Source organism: Ostrea edulis, chromosome 4 (assembly GCF_947568905.1).
Source record: "Ostrea edulis chromosome 4, xbOstEdul1.1, whole genome shotgun sequence".
In the NCBI taxonomy this organism is placed as follows: domain Eukaryota; kingdom Metazoa; phylum Mollusca; class Bivalvia; order Ostreida; family Ostreidae; genus Ostrea; species Ostrea edulis.
The window spans coordinates 51198665-51218586 of NC_079167.1; the positions used below are offsets into that span (position 1 = coordinate 51198665).

General features: G+C 35.3%; 2 protein-coding genes across 3 annotated transcripts; one reads left to right on the forward strand and one right to left on the reverse strand.

The window, feature by feature from the left end:
- Nucleotides 1-2034: 2034 nt before the first annotated feature.
- LOC125671474 (kin of IRRE-like protein 1) lies at nt 2035-8901 on the reverse strand. Its single transcript, XM_048907234.2, has 6 exons — nt 8400-8901; nt 6877-7001; nt 6541-6712; nt 6272-6451; nt 6059-6184; nt 2035-2563 (listed from the first exon to the last, which is right to left on the reverse strand). Exons 1-6 carry the CDS (start codon nt 8443-8445, stop codon nt 2475-2477), a joined length of 738 nt encoding a protein of 245 aa, XP_048763191.2. The 5' UTR covers nt 8446-8901; the 3' UTR covers nt 2035-2474.
- Nucleotides 8902-11334: 2433 nt separating this feature from the next.
- On the forward strand, nt 11335-19332 carry LOC125671472 (store-operated calcium entry-associated regulatory factor-like). 2 transcript variants are annotated; one of them, XM_048907231.2, is made up of 8 exons: nt 11335-11394; nt 11528-11617; nt 12914-13020; nt 13245-13337; nt 14494-14604; nt 15506-15621; nt 15759-15949; nt 17047-19332. In XM_048907231.2, the coding sequence occupies exons 2-8, from the start codon at nt 11560-11562 to the stop codon at nt 17361-17363; spliced, it is 993 nt and encodes a 330-aa protein (XP_048763188.2). In that variant the 5' UTR covers nt 11335-11394; nt 11528-11559; the 3' UTR covers nt 17364-19332. The 2 variants fall into 2 exon arrangements, with proteins under 2 accessions (XP_048763188.2, XP_048763189.2); XM_048907232.2 differs by having other exon boundaries at nt 11350-11617.
- Nucleotides 19333-19922: the final 590 nt, after the last annotated feature.

The window sequence follows — 19922 nt, forward strand, 5'->3', positions numbered from 1 at the left end:
GACTTTAAATTGACTTGTTGTCCCCGAAATAGGAACATGTGCTTGTAGAGATAATCTATCTTTTTCGTATATCAGTAGCTTGTTTTTTGACCTGGGATCTTTTGACCCCAAATTCTGTGGGAGGTGTGGGCATGAAAAGATAATTCAGCATAGGTCAGGAAACCAACTCGTCTACATGCTGACAATAGGGGTCTGGATGTGCACTATTAAAGGAGGACAGACTAATTCATATATTTTCTGTAAAAAGCAACACCCAGCTATGACGCCATCACCACAATAATAGTTTAAGATATTCATATATTCAACATTCTTCTTCACAAGGACCACTACACTGCAGTTTGTCAAATTGATATGCCAGTATAGACCGAGCTCTTGTCATAGAACCGGTATTTAGTAGGCTGAGCAAGCTGTTGTTCTATCAATATCACATATATATGCGGGAATATTATTAGAAAAGAAGATGGAATTCGGAAATCGTCATATCCTGTGATCCCAAAGAATTACCTCAGGTGCTCTACATCGTCATAATGGTTTACTTCCTTTTAAAACATGAATGAAAATATGAATATCAGCAATATTTGTCTATTCACTTCAAATATTATTGCCTAGCTGAATAGCTCAGTAGGTTAGCGCGCCAACTGCGGAACTGTAGATAGCGGGTTCAAGTCCAGCAGAGGTTTTAAATTTTTTTACAGATTGCTTTCTACTAAAACTGCATTTTTGACTATAAAAAGTAAATTTTGAAAGTTTTCAATTTTATACATTGTACATATCCTCGACTTTTAATCCATATCAATTTTCTCTGGTGTAGCATTTCTCCTTAATTGATATTAAAAAGATGCTGAAGTTAGTCATTGACAACATCTACGTCATCTTTGTTAACCAAAGGTATATTTCTTGTTTTAAAAAGAGAAACGCCATGGAGTGTCACCTTGGCTTAGCGAAGATGTATCTATGTTGTCTTTGGTGAACAGGTCCTTGAACAGTCTGTTGGAATCTCCATGGGCACAGATTGTGCTCCTTTATTAGCTGACGTGTTTGTGTATTCTTATAAGGCAGAATTTATTCAGAAGTTTTACATGAGAAGAAAAAAACCTTTTCTGTGGACTTCAGCTCGACAGTTTGATACATCGCCATTTTATCTATTAACTATAGTCACTTCCCTTCGTATGTCGAATCGATGAATTCGAAATAAAAGACACCACAGTCTTCCACATATGCTTCATATTTGAATGTTCTACTGAATATAGACATTAACACCAAACTAACAGCTCACCTTTCTTACAAACTAGATGATTTCAGCTTCTCCATCGTAAACTTCCCATATTTATGTAGAAATATTCCATCATCGCCTGTATATGGTGCTTATGTCTCTCAACTGATTTTATTCGCAAGAGCATGTTCCGTATGTGCTCAATTTTTAAATCGAGACAGGCTATTAATAAAAATAATTTGATGTGACAAGTTTCAACATTCTCATTTGAAGTCAATATTTCACAAATTCTATTGTCGTTATAACGATGCAATCTGTGATTAGGTCGAATGCTGTCTGACATGTTTCATACCAATTATTAGTCTGTTCTTTACATATTGATTTTGACCATGGATTACGCCGTTTACGTAATCAAGATATAGGGCTCACGGTGGGTGTGACCAGCGGTCAAAAGATATGCGTACTTCTCCTAGGCACCAGATCCCATCTCTGGCCTTTCGAGGGGTCCATTTTACCCAAATTTATATTTTGTATTCTCCATAGGATTTATGAGATTGATCACTGTTCGTTTTCTTCACTTTTTCATGATACATTTTTTACCTCTCGTGTGAAACTTTGTCTGCACATTGTTCCATTATCACAGCATTATCAACTGTAACGCTCTCATTACCTTTTAAAGCGATTCATGGATAAATCCAGATAACCATAAGAAAACTTCTGCCAGTCGAGATAGATTTCTCTAGCTTGCAATTATTCTGTATGAGATAACTGTAAATATGACCTAATGGTAATCCAAGTCTTCCTTGGAAAAAAGTCCAAAATCAAAATTACGATTTTATTTAGATTCGCAAAAACACTTCATTGTCGGAATATACACAGAGTTTTCCACCACAACTGTAGACAACTGTTTATGTTGATTGCTTCAGTTTCCTGACAGGTTTTAGCACCATCACCGTAAATAGAATGAAAGTGTCATCTTCAATGTTTTAAAATGATCCCCAGGTGACGCAGCCATCAACGCGATGTCAATTGAAACAAATCGAAGAGCCTCTCACCCACAGGTACTTGACCACTGGGCCTTGTAATCCCTTCTCTGTATTTTCCCCAACAAAATTAATGTTGGCAATTTATGGTTTTAAATGTACTTTTTCTCCATGTCATTATAAAAAGATTTCAAGTAGGGTAGCAATCGACTTTTCAAGAGCTAGTGAAAATACAAACTTATTACAAAATTTGAAAAACAAATCACAAATCGGATAGATTACAAACACAGGATATAAGATAAAAGCCAAAAAAATAACGGTATTGCTACGTGAGTGAAATATCTGCTGTTGGGACGGTTTACTGCGCCTAAAATAGAAATTGAAAGAAAAATCTGATGAACTAAGTATTATTAATGTACAACTGGTTGTGTTGCAAGTATACATGTTTTATGATTATGTACACAGTATACGATATTCATTACACTCTGTGATATATCAATCTCTGTTGTTATATATAATTTGAATATCGGCAAATATGCTCGCTCGAGATCGTTGCGCGGTAAAGTGGACCGAGCTAACGACGTTTGCTTCATGCGAATCGACCGAAGGCTGGTATATTTCCCGATATTTAGTCAAAAACCTTTATATTACAATTTTTTTTTCAAATATGCACTTCTGTTTCCGGAAGAGAACATTTTTTTTATATTTGCCTTATCTTTACATATTTTAATGATAGTCATTTCCTCGTGACTGCGCTGTAGCTGTGAACTATGCGAGTATGAATTCTGATAAATATAGTACGTCTATTTAAAGATTCCGAGTGAAATGAAAGCAGAATGTAAATACATTGCTGGATCCAGTAAGTGCTCTACCAAGCCACTATCTTTGCTCCTCATGAAAATATTAAAAGCTGTGAAGGAGAAATTTCAAACTTACTGTGCGACTACATATGCCAGAAGTGGTGTTAATCAAATGTGGATTCTAAAAAAATTCTAAAAAACTTTTAGTAAACTTGAAATCGCAAAACTTTTCCCAAATCAATAACATCAAAACCTATGACTTTTCAACACTTTACACGACCATTTCTCACGATATATTAAAGACTAGACTTTTTGACATCATAGACAGTTGCTTCTTCAACAAAAATGAAAAACGGAAATATTCATATCCAGTGATCAGTCATCCGAAAAATTACTTTGTTAAACACCACTCTGATTCCACACACAAGTACTCTGAAGTTGAAATAAAAAATATGCTAGAGTTCCTCATTGACAATATCTTTGTGGTCTTTGGTAATCAGGTCTTCCAACAGTCTGTTGGAATTCCCATGGGCACGAATTGTGCTCCTTTGTTAGCTGACCTGTTTCTATATTCATATGAAACAGAATTTATTCAAAAACTTCTACGTACGAAGAAAAAATTTCTTGCTGTGGCCTTCAATTCGACATTTAGATATATCGATGACGTTTTGTCTATTAACAATAACAACTTTCATTCATATGTCGATTCGATAGATCCCTGTGAGCTCGAAATAAAAAACACCACAGAGTCGTCCACTTCTGCCTTATACTTAGTTATTTTACTGAAAGTAGACATTGATGGCAAACTGACAACTCAACTGTATGACAAACGGGATGATTTCAGCTTCTCCATCGTCAACTTCCCATATTTATGTAGCAATATTCCATTATCACCTGCATATGGTGTTTATCTCTCTCAACTGATTCGATACGCAAGAGCTTGTTCTGCATATGGTCAGTTTCTAAATCGAGGCAAGCTACTGACAAACAAGTTGATGGTACAGGAGTTTCAACAGTCTCGATTGAAGTCAGCATTTCGCAAATTCTATGGTCGTTATGCCGATCTAGTTCGTCAATACAACATATTATTGGGCCAAATGCTATCTGACGTGTTTCATACCGATTGTTAGGCCGTTCTTGGCACACTGATTTTGACTACGGATAAGTCCGTTTACCTGATCAGGATATAGGGTTCACGGCGGGTGTGACAGGTCGACAGGGGATGCGTACTCCTCCTAGGCACCTGATCCCACCTCTGGTATGCCCAGGGGTCCGTGTTTGCCCAATTATCTATTTTGTATTGCTTATAGGAGTTATGAAATTGATCACCGTTCGTTATCTCCACCTTTCATGTACATTTGTGTAAGAAATAACTTCAGCTTTGAAACTGCAACGCTTCATGCCGGCTAACGCGCTTCGTGAAGCATTCTGATGTGAAGCGTCGAAGTTCATACACTTAACGTATTTTCAAAAATACAGTTCATTTCCTAAATATAGGCAGATTTGACGTCACGATTGAGTTAAAGATGTCCCTGGGCATATATGATACGGGTATTTATGGCTAAATAAATAATTAGGCACCCTATAGAATCTATAGGAAATAACATCAAAATATGTACATGTAATAATGAACATATAAAATACTACAAATGTAGAATCACAGTATGTACTGGATCACGTGATGACCATTTATGACCGTTTTACCTCTCAACAAACTCGAGAGGGCATATTTCCCGATATTCAGTCCACAATGTATAAATATTACATGTACATATAACAGTATAGGATCGTTGTATGCACCGAGTCCTATATGGAGCGCCAAATCAACACAAATTCAATATCTTCAATGTGTACATCAAATGAATTATTGCTCTCATCAATTGATGAAAGCAATATTTGATTTGATGCGCGCATAGATTCAATCGATGAGAGCAATAGTTGATTTAATGTGCGCATTAATTCAGTTGATGAGAGCAATAATTGATTTGATGCGCGTATTATTTCAATTGATGAGAGCAGTAATTGATATGAAGCATGCATTAATTCAACTATTGCTCTCATCAATTCAGTTGATGCACGCATCAATATGGTGGAATTAATGTTCGCAAAGCTATGATCTCTTTCATTGAATTTGTTGCTCTCTCTCTAAAAGAATTGATGTGCACATCATTGCCTTATAAAAAAAAATCGTTGTGAATAATGAAAGATATCTTCAATATTGAATTAAAGAGATCATCAAATCATTTATACCGAGCTCCAATTAAATTTTGCCAGCAATAATTCCTCCACATTGATGTGCTCATCACTTGAATTGATGAGAGTGATGCACACATCAATTCAATCATTACTCTCATCAATGGAATTAATGCGCACATCAAATCAATTATTGTGCGCAATAATTGAATTGGTGTTATCTTCTAATTAATAGAGATATCTTCAGTTATTTGAGTTTATATTGATTTGGCGCTCCATAATGACTATGTATTGCATGCTATTGACCTCAATCATATTTTTGTTAGCTAAGCTTGTGTGAACTACATTTATCCTTTTACAAAGGCTTGTGATAAGCCAATTAGGTATGTTATAACTGACACTAAAAGACATTGTGTCACTTACTATTAATTAAGACCTTCATTGTGCATCTTTTTCAGCGAGACTTTTTGACGGAGACTTGTGATATTTAACATGTAAATGTAACACCACGAGGCAGTGCCACATACTATGGATACCTACTCCGGACATTAACCCTTAACAACCTTCAACAGAAGTGAATGTGTAGTGGCTATAACTTTGGACCGAAAACTCCCTATCTGCACCAGTGAAAGAACAGCTGTTCTTTTTCTGTAATAGATACGTGTATAGGACACTTATGGATCATCGTGTTTTACAAGTATATATTGCGCAAGTTACCACTCTTCTTCATGGGGTGGTGGGGGGTGGGGGGTGTTTGGCTTCTTTGAGATATAGTTTAAAATTCTGTATGCGTCAATTAAAGTGATAATCAAGCTACCTCATGAAATATCTTGTGAATGTTCTAGAGATCAATGGTAACATAAACTGACCAATTAGTGACGGAAACAAGAATTCAGTTCGAACGCCCGGGTTATCTGGTAAGTCTGCAATACAAACATAGGGAATATCCTCCGATGAAACCTGACCAACTAGTGTGCTGGAAGAGTCCCCATAACCTGAATTAGAGAAATCCACATAACTAATACGAATACTGAAGGCAATGTCTTCATACTGTACAATGACAAACATCAAACGTCAGTTACCATTTTCCCGAGTCCATCGATTATTATTGACCGAGGCGTGGGTCACCTCATGGGCTCCACGAAACCAGCGTAAAGTCGCAGGCGGGCGGCTATTTATAGACACACATGTCAGATTTACGAAAGTGTTCGGTTGGTAAGGTTGGGGAACATTCCAATACATTGACATGTTGGACATTGGAACTGAAAGAAAAATGACTGGCTCTTTTTATTTGCATCGGATGGAATATGGAAACGAAACAATACATGGATGTTGTTATAATTTCACGCACCTGCTACCTGTAATGCCACCGTAAGGCGTTGCTCTCCTGTATCACACTCATAGAGACCCTCATCTTGAAACTGCACACTTTTGATGATTAAGTTGTATGGATTTGCCACTATGTACTTATCACGATAAGTCGTCTTGTTGTTTAGGGTCAGTATGATTGACCCCGAGTCAATCTGAGTGATTTAAAAACAAATGAACTGGCATGGAAATCACAATCTCTATTACCAAATTTCTTCATAATTCTAGAATTGAATTAATTTATATATCCAATACATTTTACTTTTAAGCTAACTAATGATATTAATGCTTCATGACTTGTAATTTATGAAGAGATAACCTTTTTCCATAGTACAACAGTCCCCTCTGTTTGATACTTGACAGTACATAAAAGAGTGGCATCATTTCCAAATAACACAGTTCTATTGGAGGAAAATTCTGTCACAAGAGTGCATGTGGAGGTACCTTGAAAAAACAAACACGAAACATTGATGGAACTTGAAGGTCATTTTCGTCAAGGACATTTCAAGCCATGGTAAATAGTAAATACTCATTGACAATCTAACCCATTTATCGTTTTTATATTTGAGTAAATACTTGCACACATGGCGCATATAATCAAATTTGATGACAAGAATCCATCATTTTAAATAGGCAGAACTAACCTGCTCGTGAAAAATCTTGCTTGGTCGCTCGTCAAGAAATATAGGTCAATGGCAGCATCTGAATCAAGTCGGGTTGAATGTTTGTAACTTTCATAACTCGTACATTTTATAGTTACTAGGAACCGAAGCTTCTGCCTATTTAAAATGATGGATATTTGTCATCAAATTTGATTACATGCGCCATGTGTGCAAGTATTTACTTCAATTATGAAACATGTATAGGTCATGATTTAAGCCATATTACTCTTTCTTATTTACAGACTTTGTAACATTTTTAAATCCTAAATGGGGTCTGAGGAACTTGATTTATATAGGGGACAATATTTCCTGTGGGATCAGCGCTTTTTATGACGTCATTCAAAAAACTGGAATAGTACAGATTCTCAGTGCGCGTACAAATCTTATTAAAAATATAGTACGTTTATTTCAACGACTGGAATTCCGACAGAAATGAAAGTGGAAAGTAAATGATTACAAATAAACTTCGTTTTTGAAAAATACATGTACATATACATGAGGGTATGAACTGCAACCTTTACGCCGACTAACTGCAACCTTTACACCGACTAACTGCAACCTTTACACCGACTAACTGCAACCTTTACACCGACTAACTGCAACCTTTACACCGACGAACTGCAACCTTTACACCGACTAACTGCAACCTTTACACCGACGAACTGCAACATTTACACCGACTAACTGCAACCTTTACGCCGACTAACTACAACCTTTACACCGACTAACTACAACCTTTACACCGACTTACTGCAACCTTTACATCGACTAACTGCAACATTTACGCCGACTAACTGCAACATTTACGCCGACTAACGCGCTTCATGACGTACGCCGGTGTAAAGCGTCGCATTTTATACTTTCATGTATTAACAAAAATAAAATCTATTTCTTATATTTCTCATTGTAAGATGAAATGGATAACAGCATATTTCCCTATATAGTCATATATAAGTTAGGAGAAACAGTATTGAAAAGGACTCGTAATAGTTTGATTTATTTTTTTAAAACTAAACTGACAATCTCGTTCATACTTTTAAAAATACAATTGATGAACATAATGTACTATTGAATTAGACAGATTTTGAAGAAAACATTGTATATTTGGAAGTTAAACCCGCGATACTTCTTAAGGTACTCCCGTGAGGCGTGTCAGTCGTGAAAAAAAATGTGTACCAACCTGCAACCAGCATAACAACACCCGTCCAAAATTCCGCCAAATTCATCTCTGTTTCGGAAATAGATTACTTTAGAAATGTGCAAGTAATATACTTGACACATGTAATATGCTTGTCGACGTCAAATGGGGTGTCTAAATTAGGCGATTATCCTCCGCCTTCATTTTTTGTCGATCTGATATGAAAGCCAACGTTTAGGTCATTCGAGCTTTGAATGAATGTGTGATAATTAAACCTATAAAGTTTATATTTATTGATCAGCATTCCCGCGTGGAATTGACAAACAATGTGGTGATAATCCTAGCTAATATCTGGACAATTTTCAAGATATTTATTTGGACAGTGGTGTGTACACACAGCGTGAGACAGACGAAAGAAATGCAATGTTACCACACTGAGAGAAAGCGCGCATATTACTCAGTCACTAGTAAAAAAAAAAAACATAATACGGAAATATCTTAATACGGTTAGTAACTTTCATCTGAAAATTTGAAATTGTCTCCAAACCGGGGAAATATCCATATCGGGAAACATTTTAGTATCCCTTTGTCGTGAGTTAATTTCTCTAGACTGGGAGAACAAATGACTTTGCATTATTCATTTGTGTATTGAAGTTCATCTTGGCACATTTGTTAACTTCAATTATCTGATGTAGGTCTTCACGTTTTTAATAGATGCCCCATATGGACAATAGCAAAAATAATACCTTAAATATCTGTATGCTTACATATATCCGTTTTGAAATTGCAGTGAAGCAATAATTCAAATATCTTGATTGTTAGTATAATTCTGGGTATATTTAAATAATGGAAGCATGGGGAGAATTTGTTCAAGAAATTACCTCGTGTTTATCATTTTGTTTGAGAAAACAATCACGCCAGCCCTGTCTAGATATGTTGTTGGGCGAAAAGATTTAAACGAATTCTAACACTCTAAGGCAAGATTATCACTTTCTTCATCACTATCAATACTTACCAAGCTTAGGTATTTACATATACTGATATTCAACTGATGAGCGCAATTATTCTTTTACAGAGAGCAAATTATTTAGTCAGAGATAACTTCATTTCAACATATCCACAATTGAATCAATGATCTCTTTAATTGAATTGTTGCACACACTAATTCCTCATAGAAAATGGTTGGAAATGATAATAAAGATGTCTTCAGTTGAATCAAAGAGATCATCAAATCATTTCTATTGAGTTCAAAATTTAAATTTTCCGAGCAGTAGTTCCACCACATTGATGCGCGCATCAATTCGACTGATGAGAGCAATCATTGAAATGATGCACACATCAGTTTAATTATTATTCAAAATTCGTATAAATCCAGATATCCACTGTTTTTCATGATTAAATCCTAATCACTATTCGTATTATATTCCTGAATGGATAAAATGCATTCAAAAGACTTTGCATGTCAAATATCAATTAACTCACACTCAGCGGTTGTCGGAGAGTTCGCTCGGTTTTTTGTTTTTTTTGGTGTTTTTTTTTTAGCTCACCTGAGCTGATAACTCAAGTGAACCATTCTGGTCACATTTTGTCTGTCGTCTTTCCGGAAACTTTCCACATTTTCATCTTTTTCTCCAGAACCACTAAACCAATTTCAATCAAACTTGGTACAAATCATTGAAGGGGATTTACATCTGTTCAAATGAAGGGTCATATCCCCTTCAAAGGGGAGATACTCACCAAAATGCAAAATTAGGGTGGAGTCATTTAAAACAATATTCACAAGAACGACTGGGCTAGAAGAGCTGAAATTTACATGAAAGCTTTCTGGCATAGTGCAGATTCGAGTAAAACCATGACCCCCGGGGATAGGTTGGGGCCACATTAAGAGATCAAAGTTTTACATGCGAATATATAGAGAAAATCTTTTAAAATCTTTTGAAGAACCACTGGGCCAGGAAAGTACAAATTTACATAAAAGTTTCCTGTTTTAGTGCAGATTTAAGTTTGTTAAAATCATGACTTCGGGGGTAGGATGGGGCCACAATGCAATAGGGGATCAAAGTTTTACATCATAATGACTTCTCGATCCTTGTTGCATCGCCATCAATATGATGTAACCCTAATTTTTACCAATCAAAATACTTTTTGTGTAAAAATAGCGGGAAAGGTTGAAGAGGTGGTTGGGGAAACATAATTTGGTTTAACTGCAAATGATAATCCAGTTTAGATCACATATTTGTCTTTTGTTTTTTTGTTGGTTTTTTTTGGTTGGGTTTTTGTTTTGTTTTTTGTTCTTTTTTTTTTGTTCTTTTTTTTTGTTCTTTTTTTTTTTGTTTGTTTTTTGTTTGTTTTTGTTACCCGTATACACTTCACATGCGGTAAACGCAAAATCTTCGCCCGAGAGCCATCATGGTAAGATTTGCTTTGGTGAGCTTCCGGTTTAAGGAGAACTCCTTAATTATTCAAACTACCTAATAAAAAAAAATTCAAAAGAGATATTTCTATCTCTTTGAGAGATATCTCTTTTTCAACGATAAAGAGATATATCACTTATACTTTGAGAGGGATATCTCTAGGAATTCTTAGAGAGATATCTCTTTACGTGAAGGAGATCTCTCTCACTGAAGTAAAAGAGATATATCTTAGAGTAAAAGAAACTATCTCTTTTAAAAGTAAAAGCATTATCTCTCAAAGTGAAAGAGATATATCTCTGATTGAAAGAGATTTATATCTTAAAGTATAAGATATATATCTCCAAGTGAAAGAGATATCTCTCTAAGTGTAAGAGATATCTCTAGAAGTAAAAGAGATATATCTAAGGGAAAGAGAAATCTCTAAGTGAAAGAGATATTTCTTAAGAATAAGAGTTATTTTTCATTTTATAGAGATATATCTTAAAGATTAGAAATATATCTTTAATTTAAAGAGATATCTTATTTTTCGAATAGTAAAATGGATGTTTATATTGAATCAAACAAGATCGAATTGTCGTGACTCTTTGCAACCGGAAGTACACGTATCAAACAGAAATTGTCTGGTAATATTATAATTCTGCGTAGTATTATTTCATCATGATGATAAGGTCTTAGTCAAGTTACATATATAAGAAGCGTTCTTACTAGATTACAATTAATTTTAGTTTAAATTGGGTGTTTTTAATTTTGTCGCAGACGCCTATAAAAGAAGTACAGCACCATCCACAATGAGGACTGAAGCTTTGTGTTTATTCTTTCTTCAGACATTTATCGCTGTTGCTTTAGGTAATTATGAGTTTGGTTCATATATTTAAGCTAAATAGAACTTAATTCTAATATGTATTTATACAGTGTGGCCTTTAGACCGAGCGAAGCAATGGGCATTGGTGTGTCCCAAGTGAATGGGATACTGATAGTCCAATTTGGCTTACTTGACTTAATCCTCTGGGCTCCCTGGGGAACATAAGGCTGCAACCACACTCTTCCAACGTACACAGTTCTGGGTGATCCTCCTTAGCTTAGTCCATGTCATTCCAGCAGCCTTCACTTCTTTGTCGACGCTTATGCACCAGGTCTGCCTGGGTCTTCCTACTTTCTTTTTGCCCTACGGGTTCCATTCAAGGGCTTGTCTGGTGACTTTTGACGGGTACTTTCGAAGAGTGTGACCAATCCATCTCCACTTCCGTTTTCTAATTTCCAGGTCTATCAGAACTTGCTTGGTCTTATTCCAGACTTCTGCATGTGAAATAACATCCAGCCATCTGATGTTGATGAGGCATCGGAGACATCTGTTAATGAATGTCTGGAGCTTGTGGGTGTTTGGTTTGGTTTTTTGCCAAGTTTCAGAGCTGTAAAGAAGGACAGATTTTACATTGGTGTTAAAAATTCTGATTTTGTTGTGGTCTTGTGGAGTGAAAGGGCAGAGAAACACCAGTTTGGTGAAGGTCCACTGGATTCTGGTCTACTGTGGACGGCCGCATTACCCAATCGATTACTATCAATAAAATTGTCAGGGAGAGCAAGCAGCTTTGACGGACACCAGTTCCTACAGAGAAAGGCTCCGTCAGCTTCCCATCACGTACGACCTGGCATACAGTGACATCTTCGTAAAGTTGCTGGATGATGGAGACAAATTTACCTGGGAATCCGTAATGATACACAAGTTTCCAGATGGTATCCCTGTCAACACTGTCAAATGCCTTTTGGAAATCAACAATAAATATGTCGTACATATTTTTATTTAAAGAAACTCATGAACTCGTTCATGTATTTAGTTGTATTACTGTTTTTCTATTTAATGATTTGCTTTAAATAAGACTATTACAATGATAATTATACCATTCATTTTTAACAAATTGAGTGAATTACAAATTCCGTCAGAGTCTTGCATTTTTGGCAATCAAAATTAAAACATGAATAACTGTTGAAGTAACTAATCAAAAAATGTTAGCGCCCATGTGGATCACCGGCCCATTCGAGCTTCACTTGGTATTAATTAATTTTGACAGTGATTGTTTGATCTTTGAAATCCGTATAAGTTTTAATGGTCAACATACTAAAATTTCTTTAACATTTTAACAGGAGCATTTGGTAGCAACAGTGACAAAATTCGGCTCACAGACATTCAAACTCTTACACTGAAGAATAACATGATGACCAAAGGCAGACGATCCTCGGCTGTTCCACAGGTACTATATATAGAAATTAACAAAGTGATTACATGTAAATTTCCTCGTATGCTATTGCTGACTCTTTCCAAAACATGTTATTTGACATTTTCATTGTATCCAAAATTACACTAGATTAAATCTGGTTTATGATAGAAAGAAAATTATTGTGTATTGTCTTACACAGAGAACATTTACTTTTTTCCCCTGAAATTATAATAAATAACTTCCTCTTTATTTGACAGTTGAACTGTATTGGAGGAACTGCAGGATGTAATGCATTCAAACCTCAGGTTGTTCAGTGTTATAACAGAGGGACGGATGGCAATGATGTGCAGGTACACAAGTTATATTTACCAATTGTGAAAACTGAAATATGTAACAATCCATAACACGGAAATTTAAAGTGTAGAGCATCAGTTGGAAATATTAAATTTTTGATTGATTATTATTTTTGATAAATGATTGATTTACTGTTTTTAAAAAGTGTTTAGATTACCATACTCTTTAATTGAAAGATGCCCCATAAATCAAAATTACTACAAAAACAGGACTATGTTGGTCTTACAGTGTATATGTTTTTTTACACAATGGCTACAGCATGCACAGTTGTACTGTTACAACATGAGAAATGAAAAAAAAGTTATACCAAATTAAGCCTGGGAAATGCAAAATATACGATGATATACTCATGTAAATATAAAAAAATTTTTTATTAATCTCACATGGATGAATGATAACTGCTTATACTTTAGATATTGTATCCTAGAATATAGAGGATAATGTTTGATGCTGAAGGAAAAAAATCTTTGAAAAACATTTATGCATTTCATAATTAATTGGTTGCCTACTTCCAATATGCAATTTGCAAAATATTAGCTCATCTGTAATGAAGGAATGTGTAGTATTCCTTTGATTGGCTGGATGAGTACATATAATACAAACTTGGCTACCGGTAGATGGCGATGTTAGTTATGAAAAAATTCTTTGTTACCATTAGCCAGTAGTATACATGTACATGAAAATGACCATAAAAAGAAGAAATTGTTTAAATCAAGTTTTTGAACTCAAATATGCAGTCATGACTTATTACCACTTTGACACATTTGATACTGTTAACAAGAAGGACAAGGAAGTAATGCATTATTATTCAATGAAAATGCTTCTCAGTTCATAAATTTACTGAATTTGTGTTTCATCACAGTTCAGGTGCTTGTACAGTAGCCGATGATGTTCCTTTATACAACATATGAATATCATGATAAACAACTGTACCTACTGTGTGTGTACACAAATATCTTTTTGTTTCCCCTGCTTATTAGAGGGTATACAAAGGGAAATAACTATCGGACACCTTAGAAATTGTGTATGACAAACAGATTATTGATTACTAATATTGATAGATATATTGCCCATTATTAGTGTTCCATCTCATACATGTATCTTATCATATGTATTAATATATTTTAATAAATATTGTTAATGTTTTGACAGTGGGAGTGTAAAACAGACATGGACAATGCTTATCGTTTTGGTTCAGTAGAGGTGACCTGTGAAGGATATAGTTATCCCGAAGACCCATATGTTCTGAAAGGATCTTGTGGAGTAAGTAATGAATTGGTTTATTTTGAAAAACAAACTTTGAATATACAAGTTCATCCATGCCCATTCTGCCTTGGTTTCAAGTTTTGTTTTAACCCCCACCCAGCAACAAAGTGAGGGAGGGGGAGGGGGTTATACTGGAATGAGGTCGTCTTGGTGGTAAATGATTTCCTTTCCCACCTTGAATCACCATACTTCACATGCAGACTCAGCATGGGATGAGGATGATTTTGGGCTTAAAAAAAGTCAAGCTTTTTAACACAAGTATAGGAAAATGGTTTCTGGGCCCTTAGTGATTTCCTCTTCACCTGGAGTCACCATATATTTCACACACAGACTTGCCATGGAATGAGAATGCTTACTTATTGGTTTCAAGGTCATCAGTCACGCACACTTGCAATGGAACAAGGATGATCCCTCTTGATTTCAAGATCAGATATCAAGCAAAATGGACACAGATTGAAGAAAACATTTGCAGGGCCTCAAGTGATTAACATTTTCACCTGGATTCACCATGTTTCACATAAAGACTTGCGATGTGATTAGCATGACCTTATCAACTTCAAGGTCAAAAGTTAAGCAAGTTGGACTCTGAAAATGGTCTCTGGATTATAAGTAATTTCTTCCCTTTTTACCTGGATTCACAGTACATAACTGTCAAAGAAACCAGTCCTCTACTTCATGCGGAATTATAAGTGTGAAATAATTTAACGCAGTCGTGAAATAATGCTGTCAATGGTGCAGATATTGCATTAAAGCAATTTAAAACACTTGAGATTGCGCAAAACATGTCAAAATGTGAACTGTGCAAGTTGCAAAACTGTCAGATTATGTCTCAATTTTTTCCCCAAAGAGATGAACTTCTGTTGCTTTTTCAAACTCTATTTATCTTTGGATTTTCCAGCTTGAGTACACAATAGATCTGACAAAAGAGGGATACCAACAGCAGCACAGTGGTGGACATGACTACTACGGTGGTCAGACATACAGCACCCCCTATCGTAACAGTCAGACTTCTGGGTATGTATTCTTCCCTGCTATATCAAAAGTGAGGGATATTAATTTTGTGATACTTTTAACAAATACTCAGGTGACCAATAAGGCTTTTGGGCCTCTTGTTAATCTATAAACATGACACTAAATATTTATTTTTCCAGAATTGGACGAAAAATAGGATCAATTTTCAGTGATCTGCTGACGCTTGGAGTGGCAGCTGTGATCATTTATGTTATCTATAAGACATGCATATCAGCAGGAACTGGTTATGCTGGTAACAATGGCTACAGACCAACGGGAAGTGGTTACCAGCCCCCGCCTCCAGGCTTCAGAGATGAATACATGCAACCAGGTACAGAAAACATCATCAGTTTTCACTGATATGGTACTTATGTTTGGGATCCAATGCTAAAGTTCTCTTCAACAGGTTGGCTGGGTCTGATCACCCAATACGGAAGTTCCGAGTTCCCCAAGAGTTATTTCCCTTTGTCGAACTCTTCCGTAAATTATGACGTAAAATATGATGACAGTGGGTACATTTGCTAATTACTATCGTTGTATTATTTCTTAAAAGATGATATCCAGAGTTTCTGAGACCATCCTATCTCAGGGGAAAGGCAACTTTAGTGAGTTAATGAGTATTGGATAACAAAATGGCTCAAACAAATACTGTTAATTGCCATCTTTCTTTGATAAAAGCGTCACTCATGTAGAAGAGGAAACGAATAATGATTCAATAGCCAATTTGATGATCTTATTCAAACAGATTATGCTTGATATGGCCAGAATATACATACCAGTGATTGATATAAAAAAAAAGTTATGCTTTTATTACATTAATCGTACGTAATCGTAATGTACAATGCCAGTCTACGATATAATGTATACATTGTGTACCCACCATACATCATAAAATGCGAAAGAGTTCAACAAAGGGAAATAATTTTTGTGTAACTCGGAACTTGCGTATTGGAATGTAATATCTCAAGTGGGATTCATGATACTGCAGGGTTATTTTACTGAGGATATATTGTGTTGTTGTAAGAACATGAAGAACAGCAGTGTATACTAAATCACTGTTGATATAATGTTGATCCCTAATTACTGAAATACTTTATCAAAGGTGAACACTACTTAGTTTGCACATTTTTCATTTGTCATTGTATTAACATTTTGCAGTGTTGTGCTCTCCAAAGTACATTTCCAATAGTTCACTTTAAGCATTCAATATCATTTAATCCCTTCTATTAATCTAAAAGTGAATGTAATCTATTGTCTACTTCAAAAGTATGGAGTGTCAAACCAATAATGAAATATTAAAGCAACAAAGTATAAAACATTGTCGAAATGTATGAAAGGTGTTCAAGTCAAACATTTTCGTTTTTCTTATCTTTTCTTTTTCTATTATTATTAAACAGTTTCACATGTTTTATTTTTACTTTCACATAGGATGTGGAACCACAGGAAATGCTTACCAAGGTGGGGCAGGCACTGGTGGAGGATTTTGGTCTGGGGCTTTGACAGGTGGAATCCTTGGTTACATGTTTGGAAACAACAGAAATGATTACTATGCCCCAGGTTATGCCTCCCCTTACAACACAGGCTGGGGCTGGAACACCCGGAGGACCTCCCCAGGCTGGTTCAGTTCTGGGTCTGGATTCGGTTCTGGGTCTGGATTCGGTTCAGGGTTTAGTAGTATGGGAGGTGCTTCAACCAGCACTGGCACTCGCACGGCTTCAGGATTTGGGGGGACAAAAAGGAGATAGTGGTATATTAAGAATGTTGTTGGTCTCTGAGAGGAAATGAAAAATTATTTACTGTGATACTGATAGAGCACAGGAGCTACATAATGTGAATACAGTAAAACACGGTTACAGTGAACATGCTTATGATAAATTTACACTTACAGTGATTTTCATTTTGTTTTGAAACATACTCTTATTGGATATAACAGATTATGTTTATTGCTAGTCGTCAGCACTTCACTGTAAGTATGTTTTACTGTACAGTCAAACCTAAGAGGTCAACTTGTGAGGAATGAGCCTCTATGTAAATGTTTTACCCTGTATCTGAAATGTATGAAGACAAGTATGATTTAGTGTCGTTTTTCATCACCTCAAAACCGAATGATTTATCATCTTTCAGAATGTAATTTTTTCATCACCTCAAAACCGAATGATTTATCATCTTTCAGAATGTAATTTGGAGTTCATATTAGGTTATATAGTTTTTATTAAGAAATATGTGTAGTTGGCTATGTACAGTCATGCAAATATTTGTGTTCTGCTATGAATACATGTATAAAAATTGGATGACATCATGTGAAATTGTCAACATTGAATACTTTTCTTCAGCCGTAATTAACACAAAGATAGCAAGTGGCAGCTACATGTATGTACAGGGAATCCAGTAATATCGGTCCCTAAACAGTGGTTAATGTCCATGTTAGGTTAGTACTGGAAGCAGCACCAGTGACATCGGCCCCTAAACAGTGGTTACTGCCCATGTTAGGTCAGTACTGGAAGCAGTTAAACACATATTAAAAAATGTTAGATGGGCCTCAAAGTGGCCTCTGAAGTCGAGTGGCCTTTGAATATAAATGGTCTTTAAATAAGAACAGGTTTGACTGTAATTGATACCAGTATATATGAATATGATATCCCCGTCATGAAAGAACTATATTGGGAGTTATTTTCTATAAATTAATTATTCAAGTTAGGTAGCATCTGTAAATAGAGAGGAGTAGCACTTGATCTTTTTCTATCAGCTTTTTTTAATGTTTTATACTGTTTTGTGTGTGTGTGATAGCTGTAGAACCGTAGCTCTCAGGGGTACAAAATTAGGATAGACCTTGTTTGTCCAATTTTATCCCAGAGAGCCACACTTCTGCAGCAATTCGTGTGTTGAAATTGAATGTACATTATGATTTTATATGTCGTTTATTAAGTTTTCTTTGTGTCACAACATTTTGCAAACACCTGACTGAAGATAGTAATCCAGTGTATGTAGTAAACAAGTTCTCTCATCTCTCATAATTAGTTAAACACTAAAAATACACCACCTAAGGAAATGTGTTTTAATTTCTATAACGTTATACAGTGTGAATGATGTTGTGTGATGAATGAAAGAGAAATACACCTGTATATATATTATTAAGTTTGACTACCTGAGGTATAAATTGCTATCTTTGTGATCCATTTCTTTCCAGGATCTATTTTTAAAAGTTCCTTGTTAATATTTATTTTACTTGTTAACAATTTATATAACAAAGCTGCCATTAACCATTTTCTGTGTAACAGTTACACTTGGCAAACTCTACAGCATCTACAGTGTTCCAATGAGCATATACATTGTGTGCAAGTTGTTCATTGTAAAAGTTTGAACTCTTGTTCACAAGGCTGTGTCAATCACACATCATTTAATTTTTTTATATATACATTGTATCTTATTACTGTTTTATCTTATTTCTAAAAACTGCATACAAAGTGATGTGCCTCTTTTGATAAACAGCAAACAATTAATTAGACAAGATAATATTGAACTTTTCTATGAATTACTGGGAACAATTAACAAATAATACCAACTATGGGGTTTCATTTGGCAAGAGGCGGGTATACAATTCATATTGCATGTCAAATGCATGTATATTTTTAAAAATTTGTATTTGATATTGTCTTCATTTGTAATGAAATCCCTTCTGGTTAAATAAATTGAAGTTGGTGGCATATAACGAAATATTGACTTGTCTTACCTTCTCCCATGGACCCATGGTGATGCATTTATTGTAGAAATACTTGATGAAAAGGTGAGTAGGCTTGTTGAAATTCAAATTCACTTCATACAAAATGTTGACCGTGAGAATTTTCAAAATGATTATCCCTGGATAAGTTATTAAAGTGTGCATTAATTCGTGGGAATAAAAGAAAAGTGCAAGAAATAAATCTGGACCCAGTTGCACAAAAATAAGTTACATTTAAGTGACAGTTAATGTCTACTTTAATGTGATATAAATGTAAGAGTTGATGACAAGTTAACTGTCTGTTAAAGTTAATTGACTTCCGTACAACTGGGTCCAGAACAACTCGCCATAGAAATTGGAAGGTGATTTTGCCCCAAAAAAGGTATATATACTAGTCACAATATGATTGCTTTCCCCAATTTTTTCAAAAAAGATATATTACAAATGCCAACACCTTGTGGAGTGCAATTATTGATGTATAGTTTACAAACCCTACTAGATACTGTTTAGTATCCACTTGTATAGAAAACAGTACTGTACCTACTGAGCATGTTCAGTGTTGTACGAATGTGGAGAAAGTGTCCGG

What these genes read in the sequence shown, in the direction of transcription:
- LOC125671472 (XM_048907231.2), top strand. Translation starts at nt 11,560, where the DNA reads ATGAGGACTGAAGCTTTGTGTTTATTCTTTCTTCAGACATTTATCGCT. An exon ending in ATTTATCGCTGTTGCTTTAG is followed by an intron (nt 11,618 to 12,913) that starts GTAATTATGAGT and finishes ACATTTTAACAG; the next exon opens with GAGCATTTGGTAGCAACAGT. An exon ending in CGTAACAGTCAGACTTCTGG is followed by an intron (nt 15,622 to 15,758) that starts GTATGTATTCTT and finishes TTATTTTTCCAG; the next exon opens with AATTGGACGAAAAATAGGAT.
- LOC125671474 (XM_048907234.2), bottom strand. Translation starts at nt 8,445, where the DNA reads ATGAATTTGGCGGAATTTTGGACGGGTGTTGTTATGCTGGTTGCAG. An exon ending in TGTTGTTATGCTGGTTGCAG is followed by an intron (nt 7,002 to 8,399) that starts GTTGGTACACAT and finishes TGTTTTTTCAAG; the next exon opens with GTACCTCCACATGCACTCTT. An exon ending in TCGATGGACTCGGGAAAATG is followed by an intron (nt 6,185 to 6,271) that starts GTAACTGACGTT and finishes TCTCTAATTCAG; the next exon opens with GTTATGGGGACTCTTCCAGC.